We start from the raw sequence: 15,320 nt of genomic DNA on the forward strand, positions 1-15,320 counted from the left end.
CACACACACACACACACACACACACACACACACACACACACACATACACACACACACACACACACACACACAGTATGTCACCAGAATCTGCATGAGTGCATGAAGTGAACATTGAGACTATGATACTATGGCATTAGGGAAACTGCAGGCTTAGCGAGTCCACCCAAGTCTGGCGTATGGTTCTGAATGGATGAGGCTGTCAGAGCCATTCCGCGCAGATCGTGTCATAGTTGCATATTGTCGCCTGCCAGATGTGCCTGGGTACGACTAGCTGACCCGCAGTGCCACCGCCGAGGTGCCCCATCTGTGCCCTTGGCTTTTCTGAGTGCCAGGCGGACTGGGCGCGCTGGCATGTCCCTGCCTACAGTGGCTCTGTGCCCATTACCCAGATAGATGTGCTCTGTGGTACCCAGGCACTAATCCTACTGCATCCGCATGTCCCTCCCAAATCCAGGTTAACTCTGACCGCAACTGAGCTATCAACACACAAACAAACAAACAAACAACACCCAAAGTCAAATACGCAACAGCCATATTGTTATTTTCAGGTTTTGTCTCTGAAATCAACTAACAAATGCCAAGTTTCCAGTCACGGCTTGGCTTCAACATTGAGCCTGCCAGAGAGACTTTCCCAAATGGTTCACAGTGCAAGGACTGTGGACAGCCCAGAGAGCTTGGGAGAGGATGACGATTTCTCACCTTCCAGGAGACGATACTATAAAAAGCATCATAAACAGAGAGGGAATGGCAAATTGGCTCTGCATTCCTTGCAAGTCCCTGTGATCTCAAACACAAACGAATCGCATGGATAACACTGCAAGACCACCAGGAAGCGTGGGCCACTTCCATTTCAATCGCGTCATTTAGGAAGATGAATTATATAATATTCATGAATTCAAATTGCCATTGTATTCAGGAGTGTCACCAATTTGGCATCACACAGTTGGATTTCGATTTCATTTGTCTTCATGTGCCACTGACCCAATTACGTCCGACTGCTGACTGCACACATGCATACATGTTTGTGCACGCGTGTGCAGGAGCACATGTGTCCCATCCCAGGGGTGAGCGGGGTGGGGTGGGGTGGGGTTGGGGTGGGTTTGGGGTAGGCACAGCAACACAGGATAACTGGGGCTCCCAACATACACTGTATGGTCATACGAGCGACTGCGAATCACGTGCTTCAGTAAATGGGCATGTATAGGGTCCTTTAGGGTTTGGAGGACCCTCTGGTGGTCAGTTTCTTTGCCTCTGGCATTACAGTTTTTCTCAGTCGCTTTGGTGCTTTTCTCACATCACTATTAACATTTGCACAGCAGTTATTGCAATTCTCAAAACAATTAGTGCAAACTGCAAAACATAGTGGATGACCTGCAAAAGCACGTCACTTGCTCAAAATGGATAGTCCATTCCTCAAAAGCAGGTATTCATGTCAATGAAACTGTCAGTGTCATCAAAATGAGAAGTCTTGACACCATCGTTTATGAACAAGATAGTCAAATGGCTTTGTCATGTTTTCATTATGACAGTTCTCTCAGTGTTTTCCAATGCAAAAAAAGGTCAGAACTCGGTGACACTACCTGAACATGCTCAAGACAGCACTAGACAGTACTTGTACAGCCATTTGAAAACTACAGTAAAGTTACACATTGCTGTAGTTAGGTGAGTAAGTGAGTACAAGACACTGAATACGTACATTTTTACTGTATGCTCTTTGCAATTCTACAGCATTGTGACAGAATTTGATAACTAGTTCAACAATTTTGTATGTAATGACTCAAGCAATGAAATGAAGACTATTAGTTTTATTGGGAACGACTATTCAGCATTCATAAGTATAGTTCATTTTGACTGACATGACATAAGCAAATGATAATGTTAAAAACAGCAGAGAATTGTATGAAAGCAACTGATACATGTCCAAAAGTATTTGCAATTTGTTCAGAGGAAGGAGAAATTGCTACTATGATGTGCACAAATGACTAAATGTTGTGGAGGTTGAACTAATAGTTATGAGAATTTTAATTCTGATCTGAAAAAAGCACCAAAGCGACTGAGAAAAACTGTAACCTGGGCACTGAGATGGTCATCGGTGGGGGATGGGCACACATGGTGGAAGGAGATTTACGTTCACACTGACCTGTTTAGCGTTAACAAGTGCTCTTATCTACAGCAATCTCACGGTACAACAGAGAGGCATGGATTTAGCATTACGCACTCTTCTAGGGAAGTGGGAAGCTTTGGCGTTGGGTATTACTGGTGACCTGCTCTCCTAGCCGTGCTACATAGACACAGACAGTGATGAAAACGACGTGGGGAAAGGAGGACGCAGATAATGTGCTGTTGCCATGATACAGGCTGTGTGAAGATGGCAGTGGTGGATGAGAGAGAGGAGTGAGGCTGTGGTCATAGATAGATAGATAGATAGATAGATAGATAGATAGATAGATAGACAGACAGATAGATAGATAGATACTGTAGATAGATAGATAGATAGATAGATAGATAGATAGATAGATAGATAGATAGATAGATAGATAGATAGATAGATAGATACTTCAATCAACCTGAGGGAAGTTTAGGCATGGAGCGAGATGCTGAAAAGTCTGTTTCTCAAAGAGTACTAATGGTGTGCACTTGCACTGATGAAAACAGCATCTCACCTTGGCTGAGTGGAGGATGGGAGACACATCAGGCAATATGCTTAGACAATGGAGAAATGGAGGCAGGTGAAAGTTGTGGTGCACTGAGAGAGATACAATGTTGTGGTGGATGAGACATGCAGGAGCTTGTTATTCCTCCACTATTCAGGAATCAGTCACATTTAGACAGAAAGAGTAGAGGGTTGAGAGGGAGACTAGTAAAGAGAGTGGAGAGTTAGTCTTGTGGAGACTCGAGGAGAGTAGAGGGATGGAGTAGTGAGTAGTGATATGGAGTGCTTTCCCAGGAGTGAAGTGCTCATCTGAGTCGGCCTTTGTCCTACCCCAGAGGGCCAGAGACAGGCCACAGGCGGGACAATGAAGTAGTTGTGTCACGGCTGGGTCAGCCGTCTTCTAGAGGGAGTGCCAAGAGGCCAGGGTCAGACTTGCTTTCATCTGGGCCCCTTCTCTTTATCTCTTTCTTCCTTCACCTGTTTATCTGCCTCTCTCTCCCTCTCTCTCTCTCTTTCTTTGCCTTCTCTCTCTCTCTCTGTCTCTATCTCCCTTCTCCCTCCCTCTCTCTCTCTCTCTTTCTCTCTCTCTACCCCCACCCTCTCACTCTCTTTCTCTCCCTCTCTCTGTTCCTCTATTCCCCTCTGACCTCCCAGAAAGACATAAGTCTGCTGTCCGACTGTGAGGTTCGCAGCAAACCATCTCGGCCCCACATGGAATGTTGCAGATGGTTGTGTGCCGCTTCTAAGAATCAGCTCTTGACAGTAATACGATTTGGGCAGTTTTTAAACTGTCTGGCAGACAAATGTTGCTTGGTCTTGTTTGTAAAGTGTCTTTTCCTTAGAGATGAGAGAGATGTGTGGGTGTTTTGTTGATTGTGATTTTTGCCTACTCAATCACTGAATTGTGATATTAACCCCATCATCAATAATATACATTCCAATATACAGTATTACCAGTTTTGAAAAAGATGGTTCATTCTCTTTTGCCATTGATGTGGCTTGTGTAATAGCATATAAAAGTGCAATTACTGATAAGTGTGTGTGTGTGTGCGTGCGTGCATGCGTGTATGTGTGTGTCTTCTGTGGTTTAGGTGTGATCCTGGGTGCCGTCTCTGGAATGCTTCTACGCGTGGCCTCGCCAATTAATCCGGACATTGTCATGGTGATCGCCTTCCCTGGTGATATCCTGATGAGGATGTTGAAGATGCTCATCCTCCCCCTCATCATCTCCAGTTTGATCACAGGTCAGTCACGGCACAAACCCTCTCACTGCCAATCACATGATTGTCAACAATCAGTCTGTAACTCCATGATAGTTTGCGGTCTGTGATTCTAATCCATACACGTATACACACTTTTTGTCAAAGTTAACAAATTTAGCTTCTCATGGTACGCTAGCTGTGTGTGTGTTTAGCAATAGCACTGGTGTTTGTATAGTCCTGGCTATGTAAATGGGAAATAAACAAAGTAATTAAGACAGAACCATAATACACTTCAAGTTAATCAACACATTGATTCAGGACAATGCAATTTTATTTATTTTCTTATTTCATCACACATCAAAACACACACACACACACACACACACATCTGACTTTCTCCAACTTTTGCACATCTCCATAGAACTTTTTATTTATTATTTTTGATTTCTCCTCCATCTATCTACCCATGTCCTTGATAGCCTAGCCTTTCTTCCTGTTTCTGTCTTTCCTGTGGACTTTTCTTTTGCTGTCTATGGGACAGTGCTCTTCCACAGGAAGTTGATTTACACAGCGGCCCCATCTTGTGAAATGGGCTAATCGTGTCTTCTGTTTCAGGACTGGCTGGTTTGGATGCTAAATCCAGTGGCCGTCTGGGCACCAGGGCCATGGTCTACTACATGTCCACCACCGTCATCGCTGCTGTCCTGGGTGTGATCTTGGTGCTGGTCATCCATCCTGGAAACCCCAAGATGAAGGAGCAGCTGGGAGAAGGCCATGTCCATGATGAGGTCTCCAGCCTGGACGCCTTCTTTGACCTCATCAGGAACCTGTTTCCTGAGAATCTGGTCCAAGCTTGCTTCCAGCAGGTAGGGAGAGGGGGAAACTGCTCTGAAAACCTGGGGTGCATTCAGATTCAAAAGCAAAGTCGAGCGTTTGAATTTGAAACATTTGTATGTTTGTTTTTCGTTTTCCCTGTGCCCTTGAGTTTTGTTCAAATATTTTTTTTGTTAACACTTGCAAACAAACAAACAATATAAGGAAGTTGTTCTCTTTGAACATATAATGACAATGGGTGAAGGTTTAAAGGAAAAGAATGGTGGCTTCTTTTTAAAGAATCAAAATGCACCGCAGAACATACACTCAATATTTTTTTTTTTCTGGTGTATTCAGAGACCTTGCAGACCCAGACTAGTTATTTGTCAAGTGATTTCCTTTCTACCACTCACTTCTACAGATCCAGACAGTTGTGAAAAAGGAGGAAGTCATCGCAGCCGAGGTGAACAGCACACTGGAAGACATCCTCACCAATGCCACCAAGCAGCCACCCGTTTTCATCACCAAAAAGTCACTGCAGTTTAAGAGTGGGATGAACGTGCTGGGTATGATTACTCTAATGTTCTAGTCAGCACACATTATTCAATCTGGTGTCACATCCCATTGATATAATTAGAGGAAGAAATAGCCAGGGGAAGTCTCAAAGGAAATCCGATACAGTAAATCAAATGTTATTAAGAAAATCAATCAAATATGACAGCTTTGCCCTTTCACATCCATTCAGTATTCCTTTGCAAGTCCACTAGCTAGCTAACGGCTAACACCCAATTCCCCAGAGCAAATGACTATTTCAGACTTAGAAGCGCCTCAGTAGAGCGCCTACCTGGGAGCCTGTTGAGTTAAAGTGTTTCAGCCACATGACTAAACGGAGTGTTTCTGTGTGTTTCTGCCTCTTTTACCCCTAAAGGCCTGATCGGCTTCTTCATTGCCTTTGGGATCTGCATGGGAAAGATGGGCGAGAGGGCCCGCCTCATGCTTGAGTTCTTCAACATCCTGAACGAGATTGTTATGAAGCTGGTCCTCATGATCATGTGGTGAGTGCCATTACACAAGATTGGTTACCTGCTCCATTGTTTAATTTTGTCTTTACTATGTCTTTCAATTTCTCTGGCCTTGTGTGAGTAATTTTCTCTGGCCTTGTGTGAGTAATATGATTGACCACCCCCCTCCCCCCTTCCCAGGTACTCTCCCTTCGGTATCGCCTGCCTGATCTGTGGCAAGATCATTTCCATCAGTGATCTGGAGGTGGTTGCAAGGCAGCTGGGGATGTACATGGTGACGGTCATCGTCGGCCTCATCATCCATGGAGCCATCTTTCTGCCCTGCATTTACTTTGCCATCGTGAGGAAAAACCCCTTCACTTTCTTCATGGGCATCTTTCAGGCTTGGATCACGGCTCTTGGAACTGCCTCCAGGTCTTTAAAATACAACTCTCTCTGTCTAACCACAATTTCTAAGGTTTCAAAGTTGTTACCCAAGCATGGCTTGCAGAAATATATTGGCATTTATTTTAAATAAAATATCTCTATCGTTGCCCCCTCTCTCTCTCTCTCTATCTTTCTGTGTCTATCTGCTTCACTGTCACAGTGCTGGAACTCTGCCAGTTACCTTCCGTTGCCTTGAGGAGAACCTGGGCATTGATAAGAGAGTGACCCGTTTCGTCCTTCCTGTCGGTGCCACCATCAACATGGACGGCACTGCCCTCTATGAGGCTGTGGCCGCCATCTTCATTGCCCAGATGAACGGCATCAACCTTGACCCTGGCCAGATTGTCACCGTCAGGTAGAATTTTGTGCACTTTAAGGGGCCTCTCCTCCACGAGTCTACAACAGTCTACAATACCATTGCTTGTCGTTGTAGACCAGGAACTCTTATTACGTTTGAATTTTGTTGTCTTATGCATGTACAAGATACATTTTCTCTCAGTTCTACATTTTTAAGTAACGTTAAGTAAGATTTAAGCAAGATTTCCAATGATAGATTCCCTAATGATTCTTAAGGTGGTGCCTGCCTGGCATTTACTCTGATATTGTAATTAATGAAATAGGGAGAGAAGCAAAAATCTCCCAACCATGGCCATTCGTTGTTACAAGTCCTTGTTGAGTTGCTCATAAATCAATAATGCACGGCCTATTAGATTCACCCCATTAGATTCTTGCTGTACACAGTATGGAAGGGTTTCAGAGGTTCACTGTGCCATGTCCTGTTTTACAGTCTCACTGCCACCCTGGCCAGTGTAGGGGCGGCCAGTATCCCCAGTGCTGGGCTTGTGACCATGCTGCTGATCCTGACAGCTGTTGGTCTACCCACTCAGGACATCAGCCTGCTGGTAGCAGTCGACTGGCTGCTGTGAGTATGGGTGCTGGATGGGGGGACAAGATGGATGGATGTTCAGCATGCATACCGATCATTCTTTGTTTTACATGCTCACACAAACCCAAGTACACTTATATATATATATATATATATATATATATATGCTTTCTTTCACTTTTCTATCTCACTTGCCTTTTACATTCTCACACAGGTGCATTGACACACACACACGCAACACACTGAGTGAACCCTAACTGTTGTCCTGTGCTGCCTATCAGGGATCGCTTCCGTACCTCAGTAAACGTAGTCGGCGACTCCTTTGGTGCCGGGATCGTGTACCACATGTCCAAGGCGGAGCTTGATGCCCTCGATGCCCAGCAGCATGGCAAGTCGGACGACATCGAGATGATGACCAAGACCCCGTCCTACTACGACGACCTCAAGAACCACCACGAAAACAACTCCAACCAGTGCGTGTATGCCGCTCACAATTCAGTACTGGTAGATGAATGCAAGGTACAACTCACGCTTACGGACATAGAGACTTGTATATAGTCACATCCTTGCTGCATGCATCTTTTCTGTCCCTGTTCTCTTCTCTGCATGTCTTTCTGTTGTTTGTGTAAATACATACACTGAATTATGTAAAAAGTGTATATATTTCTTGAAACATTTCTGTGAGAAAGCAGCTTTTTTGACACATGGTCCAGTTGGGATGCAGGCCTATTCTGTAGAGCAGATAATCTCATCCTGGAAGTCTTTATTTAAATACTCACTGCACTTTACAGTAATAAGTTCTTACTGAGAAACCCAAGGCAGCCCTATTTCCCAGTACCTATTTCATAGGGTGGGGTTAAGATGTGGGTGGATCCATGGCAGCGGGTAATGAAGGGGTCATCAGTCAACATCCCTCCACTCTATTGGTCACTCACCTTGTAGGAACAATGGCGAGTCGGCGTCTGCGCCTTAAGTTTGTGATGTTTTGCCTGGTGCGTGAACTCCAAGGGTTGAGTACAGTAGAAAAAAGCAGAGGCGACTCAAGGTCTTGATTCTAATACAAATTTGTATTGAGAGTTTAGTATTTTCAACAAGTCTACAGACAAAAACTGAAACAAACGTTTCGGCTTAGCCCTTTATTAATGTCTCCATTATCATATACAAAGGGCTAAGCCCGAAACGTTTGTTTCCCAGTTTTTTGTCTGTAGACTTGTTGAAAATACCTCGGCTCTCAATACAAATTCGTATTAGAATCAAGCCCTTGAGTGCGCCTCTGCTTTTTTTTTCTACTGCACTCACCTTATAGAGCATGTGATTGGATGGGGAAGGGCAAGTCTGTTACCTCAGGGAATTAGGCTTCAATCCACCTCACCAGAATGACCATGAGATAGTATCTCTGTGGTCTCTCCATTTCCACGAGAGGGATTCGACTGATCCACTTGCCACTCGAGTGTGTGAGCTGATTACCGTGTCCCCTTACCACTCCTGTGAGTGACACACCTCTTCTCAGTGGCGACCGGCTGTGTTTGTGACGTCTGCCGCCTCCGCCGCCGGTGCGCACACACACACACACACACACACACACACACACACACAGTCTCCTACTCTCACTCTCGCTCTCTCAGAGTACATTTTTAGAACGCGCCGCTGTTAAAGATGCCGAGCCAAAGGCCGGGGATGATTAATTAGCACTGCATAATATCATTACCCTTCCTACTCAACCTGACACTGAGTCAGTTTAAGTCTCCGTCGGAAGAAAAACACACACAAGAGAGCTCTTAGGGCTCCTTCATGGCCTCACATTCACATGCGAAAGACGAAAAAATGCATAGAAGTGGAGGGTGTGTGTGTGTGTGTGTGTGTGTGTGTGTGTGGGGGTGCAGTAGAAACTCTAGGGTTTTGGGAACGGCAGAAAGACACAGAGATCACGCCAATCTGGGTTTGGGCACTATGACAACCCGCACGAGATGACATGCATGCCATTGGATTCAGACAGCCTTCGCGCCGGAGTTACCAAGGGGATCCATTCAATCAATGATGTTGCTTAGAAACGGCCGCCCGTTCATCCCCCCCTTCGCCTAGTCTTCTGGCTGAGCGTGTGACACAAAAAAGCTGCTCTCTCTCCAATTTTCTCTTTTTGTTCTTGCATGACTTAGCTGCATATTATGTCTGTGTATTAAAACAACTAACATTCAATCCAAAGATGCAAACCATTTGTAGATGCCTTGCAAAATAACTCTGTAGAAACCTGCATATTAATGTTGCATGTTATTTTCTTATATTTTGTATACTTTTTTACTTAATGTATCTGTATGTGTGTGTTTATGAATGTACTTCTGTATATATTCTTTGTGTTCTGTTGCATGTTGTGTGTGCTTATGAAAAGAATGCCCCCTTATTCATTTATATGAGAATTAAATATAAGCACGCAGCAATATAAGCACCCCACAGCATGACTTAATTATCTAAGGCATGGTGGAGCTCTTCTGGAACACTGCTGATTGCCCCCTATCGTTTCATTCTGAGGCTGAGAATGCATGGGATGTGTCAAAAGGGCCTAAGGGTCATTAGCATGAGCTGAGCAGGGCTTCTCAGTTCATTAAGACAGAATAATGAAGGCAACAAGTAAGACTAATGGAAATGTCAATGTGCTCTTGACAAAGCTTAAGGAAACTTCACTTGAATTTGCCATCATAGACCGACATAACAATGTCATTGATCGTGACATGGCAGATGGAATATCTTTTAAGATATAAACAGTGTATATCCAGTGGCACTTTACATTTCAAGAGCTGTCATCACAATAATAAATAACATTAAGTTGTCATGACACTGGTGGGCTATACTACGAATATCGATTAGTGGGTTAGCGAGGTATGTTGCGCTCAAAGCCAGGGTATGCTGTGACACGAAAGTGGATCTGTTTTAGTGTCGCTATATCACCATGGTATCTTATGCTGTCAACCAAACCTGGTCGGGAGGAGGTTATGTGCTAAGTTATAGCTCAAATTGTGTAATCTACCGCCCACTGACCAATCAATTGTCTTAAAAATGAAGTTATCTCACGTGTAGGATTCTGTCATATATCTTACAGGTGGAGCTCCGCCTCTACTAACATTTTGGATCTCGAATGCGCTTTAATAGTGCTGTGCGTGCAAATATCCCACTATGGACGTGCATACCATACAACAACTGATGACAATTGATTTATTTGATGTTATAGGTTAGACACAAAAAATTACCGCAGTGTAGATTAAGCTATCGCTCATGAATGCGGAAGTAATTGTTTTTTAATAGAGGCGGTCTTGTGCATCTCCACGTTTCACGATTGGCCAACGTCATCCCAACTCCGAGAACGCACACAGATCTGAGCTGAAAGCCTAGTTTGACAAATATATCACATAACTGCTATCGTAGTATCACTTAACGTATACTCCTGAGTCAAGGCTTTGTGAAGCCTCGATATGTCTACATAGCCTAGATATGTCTAACGTGCTTCGTAGTATACCCCATGGGTCATGATACCTAGTAGCTGGATATGGCATCTTACATAACAAGTTATTGACAAATGTTTGTAACTCTAAGGGATGAGAATTCACAGTCTTGTTCAAAGGGTACCATTGCATAGAAATCCATTATGTTGTTCCTGTCACCTAAGCCGACACAACATGCCATGTGCCTTCGAACTGTTCTTCTAGATGTCCGTGACTTGCTTTCAGGTAACCTCGGCCACAAACGGTTCAACTGCTGCGGAGTACACACTTGTTGAGGAGGAACCGTGGAAAAAAGAATAATGCAAGCACACACATCCCCAGCACCTGAGCCCACAAGCTTTCCTATTGGGTGAAAAAAAAGAAAATGGAAAAAAATGTTCAATTCAAATGGAAAAAGTACTGTTTTTATTTTAGTTTTACTGTTGTTGATGTTGTTCTTCTTCTTATTGTTGTTGATGATGATGATGTTTCTTTTTTTTAATATTCCCCTTTTTTAAAAAAAGAATATTTAACAAATCATCTGGCTGACTGAAAACTAATACTAATTCTGAAACAGAGATATTAATACTCCATCTGATAGAGTTCTAATGTATGTGCGATAGCTAACTCTTGCACAATGGACATCAAGGCTTGGGAGGGTTAAGTAAGGGAAGAAAAAAAATATCAAATATCTACCTTAAATTATTCACAAATATAATATATATGCATACTGTAGATGTGGTTGCTGTGACAGCATGTCGGTGAGGGGGAGAGAGAGTCCAAGGTGAGGGGGAAGCATCTGCCGAATCCCCATAGCCCCACCCCACTCTGACCTTTGACCCCTTGTTACATGTTGGGTGAACAAGTAATAGCCTGCTGCTTAGAGAGAGATCTGCGCCCTTTGGCCGCTTAAGGCCTTTACCTCATCACACAAACACATACACCTACAGTACACTCTCTCTCACACACACACTCAACAAGAGTGAACAGGCTGATGAACTGATGAATAAGCAACCCCACCCTGTAGAGTCCCACTTCATCTTCTCTCCTCTCCCTGGACTTTATCTCCAAACCTGGAAACAGCTACCCCCCCTCTCTCCAGGATTACCTCTCTCCACACTCACCTCTCCTCTCTTTCCACCTCTTTAGTCCTCAGGTCATCTCCTCTCCTCCTTCTGGTCTGTTCTTCTGTCCCTTCTTCTTCTTCTTCTCTTAATGACCCCCCCTTCTAGGCTGTGTGTTGCCAGAGGGATTAGGGGTGTTTGTGAAACTAGAGTGAATACAGATGCAAATCTTAACTGTGTAGATATTATGACCTATGAGAATGATGATGTAGGCTGTGGCATGTTGGCCTTAGATGCATGTTTTGGGACCAAGCAAGAGCACATATGGTCTACTGTATATACCCTTCCAAGTCAAAAAACACTGGGGAAAACAACTTTTAGAGGGATTACCTTATGATTCAAGCACAATCTTTTGGCTGTTTACTGCTGATAAAGCACATTCTCTCCTCCAATTTGAAGGCAGTTGCGCCTTTCCTAATCAGAATGCTGACCACTGCCTAAGACTGTAAGTACAGTTAGTTAGAACAGAGACTAGATCACATCAAAAGTGCCAATTGCTTTAGTTGCTGGCTTTGTGAAGGTCGCAGAGGGTACACAGTATTTTTCTGTGACCTCAAAAAGTGACATCTTCAATGTTCTTTTTTTCTCCCACTGACATGCTGGGCAGAGAAACAATGTGTGCTCCAAACAAAACATAAATCTCTGAGCCAAAATTGTTTAGACCATAAACACGATCCCAGAGGATCCTGAGCTCCAGCTGGTGGTGAGGAATACCTACACTCTGAAACCCACAGATGTGCTGCTCTCACCAGCTGTTTATTCAGTCTTACAATTGCCAAAATGCCTATTGCCTTTATATATTCATGCATATGTAATGCAGCTTACATGACATTTAATATATTGACTGTTTACAGACCATTAAACATTTATTTAACTAAATATATTGTAAGGGAAAAAAAGACAACAACTTTTTAAAATGGAGATATGAAAAGCACACAGGACAGGGTCTAGTCAAGGGTAGCATTCCACTATCATTTCCTTGAGATCTTTGCCTTTTAAAGCACACAAAGGTTAGACTTGAAAATAACTGTCTGCTAGAGCTGCTGTATAGTTACACAGAACCAATTAATATCGCACAAATATTGAGCTGACAAAAAATATACACCTCAAGTGAAAGAGGCCATTTTTACACGCACCGTACAGATTCTCCATGAGGGTATCTATCCTCAAATTCTTGAGCCTTGAACTTCATTCCTCGACTGTTCTCACCGCCCCACAATGCTGCAGCATACCGGCTACACTCACGTCAGCGTCGGCCAGATCAGGGAGCCCAAATCGGCTGAGCTGTCAACTCAAGCTCTTGCCACGGAAAAGTCTTTCCCTCTCAAGGAACCAAATGGTGAAAGATTTGACATACATACATACATACATACGCACACATACTGCTATATAATAACACTGGGTAAATTTGAATGCTGCGCAGAGACTTATCTGAACAATCTCAAGGTACGGATTTGGTTTGATGTTCTGTGAAGCCTATGTTTTTATGTTCGTTTCATTTCGTTTTTTCTCTGCGCTCACTCGTCCTTGTTCGTCTCTGCTCTGTGACGACCTTGCCTTGAAATTGTTTAACCACTGTATGGTCGAGGCATCTCTAGATCACACTTTTAACAGTAGTAGCCTAAAGTCTAACATTGTCTTTGAGGAGTCGGGGAGTGTTGTCACCCTCCCCTCTCCAGTGCTCCCCTCACTCTCTGAGCCTCTCTGAAGGAGGGCTCGGGAGGCACAATTATCCACACGTATTCCTGGGCGTTCTTGCCGTGTAGATACTGTACCGGTAACCGAGTGACCACCAGATCTTTACGGCACCCTTAGTGGACGCAAGTCTCGTGAGTGTGAATATGAGCGTGCTAACAGCAGCCGCCATTTAGACGAGGGCCAGTATAACGCTCACTCAAGCCCTGTGTGTTTATTGACAAACCGGGGCGACGCAATAGGCCACTGAGATGATCTCACCAGTGTAGATGCATGGACCTTTTTTTCGTTCTGTTCTCTTTTTGGACCAGTTTTCTGAGAAGCATGGAATTGAAGTGCCTCCTTGCACTTTGTGTACATATTGTAGGTAACTGATTTTATTTTTCGGTGAGGGGACATGTAGAAATAGTTTATAATTGATGTGACATTTTTTGTAATCCTATAGGAATATATATCTTGTATGTTCTTCAGAAAATTGAAATAAATAGATCAGAAGTGTATAGATCAGAAAGTGTAATAAACACCTGTTTTTGTTTTATTTCATTTTACATCTCTGTTCCTAGATGTTTCACTTAGCTGTTACATATCCAATATATAAATATCTTTTTTGTATCTAATGAATGTTTTGAATGTTTGGTCCCTTGAAGATAAAATGTTGTGTGTGCATTCATTTTCATTGTACATAAATATATATATGACTTGCTCTGCTGAATTTCAATGCAGAATGTTCTGGAATTCGGGCATGACTCAATCAAAAAACTAAACCAATTGGAAGACAGAAAACACATTGCATAGTGCAGTTGCACTTGTTGTCCATTTGGAGTGATCTTACTTCGCTTGTGGAATGTGGTTATTATCCTGTTATGTGCCAGCTCTTAAGCACAGATGTCGAAGATTAAAATTTATACGCTGTGTACATAAAACAGAAATAAAAAAAACGTCACTACTGTTGTCCGTTCTGAGTAAATACTAACCAGAACCACTGAGAAGAGCTTGTCAAACTGTGAGCCCATCTCCTAAAGAATTCACAGAGTGCAGCTCACTATGGTAGATAACAAGTAGGCCTACATGACCTATCTAAAAATCACCCCACAATGTGTCAGCAGTTCAAATCATAAGGGCATGCTTGTTTGTTTTTTTCCGCAAGCATGAACTGCCACACATACTCAGCTACTCTTCGGGCCTAACATTTAAGCAGGATGGAGATATTCTTGCGAAGAGTTGACCTAGAGTCGATCAAAGAGCATATAAACTTTTACAGGAACACAAAAAGTCAGCAGTTCTAAAATTCCCCTTCTGCCACCCCACGTGTTTTGGTATCTGCCAGTTCTCACCAGGGTCAGGCCGAAAAACAGAGCTCCACACCGTTAAGACAATTGGAATTTTAGGGCATATGACCAAAAACAAGGGCCAGTAAGAAAACCAATTAGGGACATGCTGTTTGACCCGTTGAGTTAGCCTGCTAACCTGCCTGACCTCGACCCCCATCTCTGTGTCCTGTGCAGACCTCCCCTCCGATACAAGTCCTCTGTGTGAAGCCACTCTCATCATTTTCATCCCTGTTGAAAATGACTGGGTTGGGACAGAGTAGAAAAGAAATGTGTAAACAAACACAATATAATAATTAAAAAAAGAAACAACTACAGTTTTTTTTTCTTTACCAGACCTGTGGTATAAAATTCCATGTTCATACATATCAGTATGTGTTGTACCACTGGTGTACATACAGCTATGATAACTAATAAATGTTGATTCAACTAAGTCTGTTCCCTTCTGTTCTGTTCTTTACCAGAGACATCTCTGTCATCATGCACAAAGCTCTCACCTGGCACACACATGAGCACATCTTGTCTATTTCAGCATGCAGCGTCAGTGCTGTGAGATCACATTGTTCAGATGAAACTAAGTAGGTGGAATGTTCTAGATCATCATGAAAGAGAAATATGTGATGTAGAGTATCTGATTGTGCCATTTTTTCTCAATTGAATGATAATAATTCATCCCCTCACTCACATCAAAGCAACTA

General features: G+C 43.2%; 1 protein-coding gene across 3 annotated transcripts in view; it reads left to right on the forward strand.

The window, feature by feature from the left end:
• slc1a2b (solute carrier family 1 member 2b) overlaps positions 1-15,055 on the forward strand; it is a 34,669-nt gene extending 19,614 nt beyond the window's left edge. For 2 of the 3 annotated variants that reach the window (XM_048257075.1, XM_048257074.1), the window contains exons 3-11: positions 3,745-3,897; positions 4,471-4,721; positions 5,090-5,234; positions 5,597-5,723; positions 5,871-6,104; positions 6,277-6,471; positions 6,904-7,038; positions 7,284-7,521; positions 10,722-15,055. In XM_048257075.1, the coding sequence (XP_048113032.1) occupies positions 3,745-3,897; positions 4,471-4,721; positions 5,090-5,234; positions 5,597-5,723; positions 5,871-6,104; positions 6,277-6,471; positions 6,904-7,038; positions 7,284-7,521; positions 10,722-10,796 (1,553 nt within the window). In that variant the 3' untranslated portion in view covers positions 10,797-15,055. The remainder of the gene's footprint in view (positions 1-3,744; positions 3,898-4,470; positions 4,722-5,089; positions 5,235-5,596; positions 5,724-5,870; positions 6,105-6,276; positions 6,472-6,903; positions 7,039-7,283; positions 7,522-10,721) is intronic. The other variant, XM_048257076.1, reaches the window with a different exon arrangement.
• The last annotated feature ends 265 nt before the right edge of the window (positions 15,056-15,320 follow it).

This window comes from Alosa alosa, chromosome 11, assembly GCF_017589495.1.
Source record: "Alosa alosa isolate M-15738 ecotype Scorff River chromosome 11, AALO_Geno_1.1, whole genome shotgun sequence".
Lineage (NCBI taxonomy): Eukaryota > Metazoa > Chordata > Actinopteri > Clupeiformes > Clupeidae > Alosa > Alosa alosa.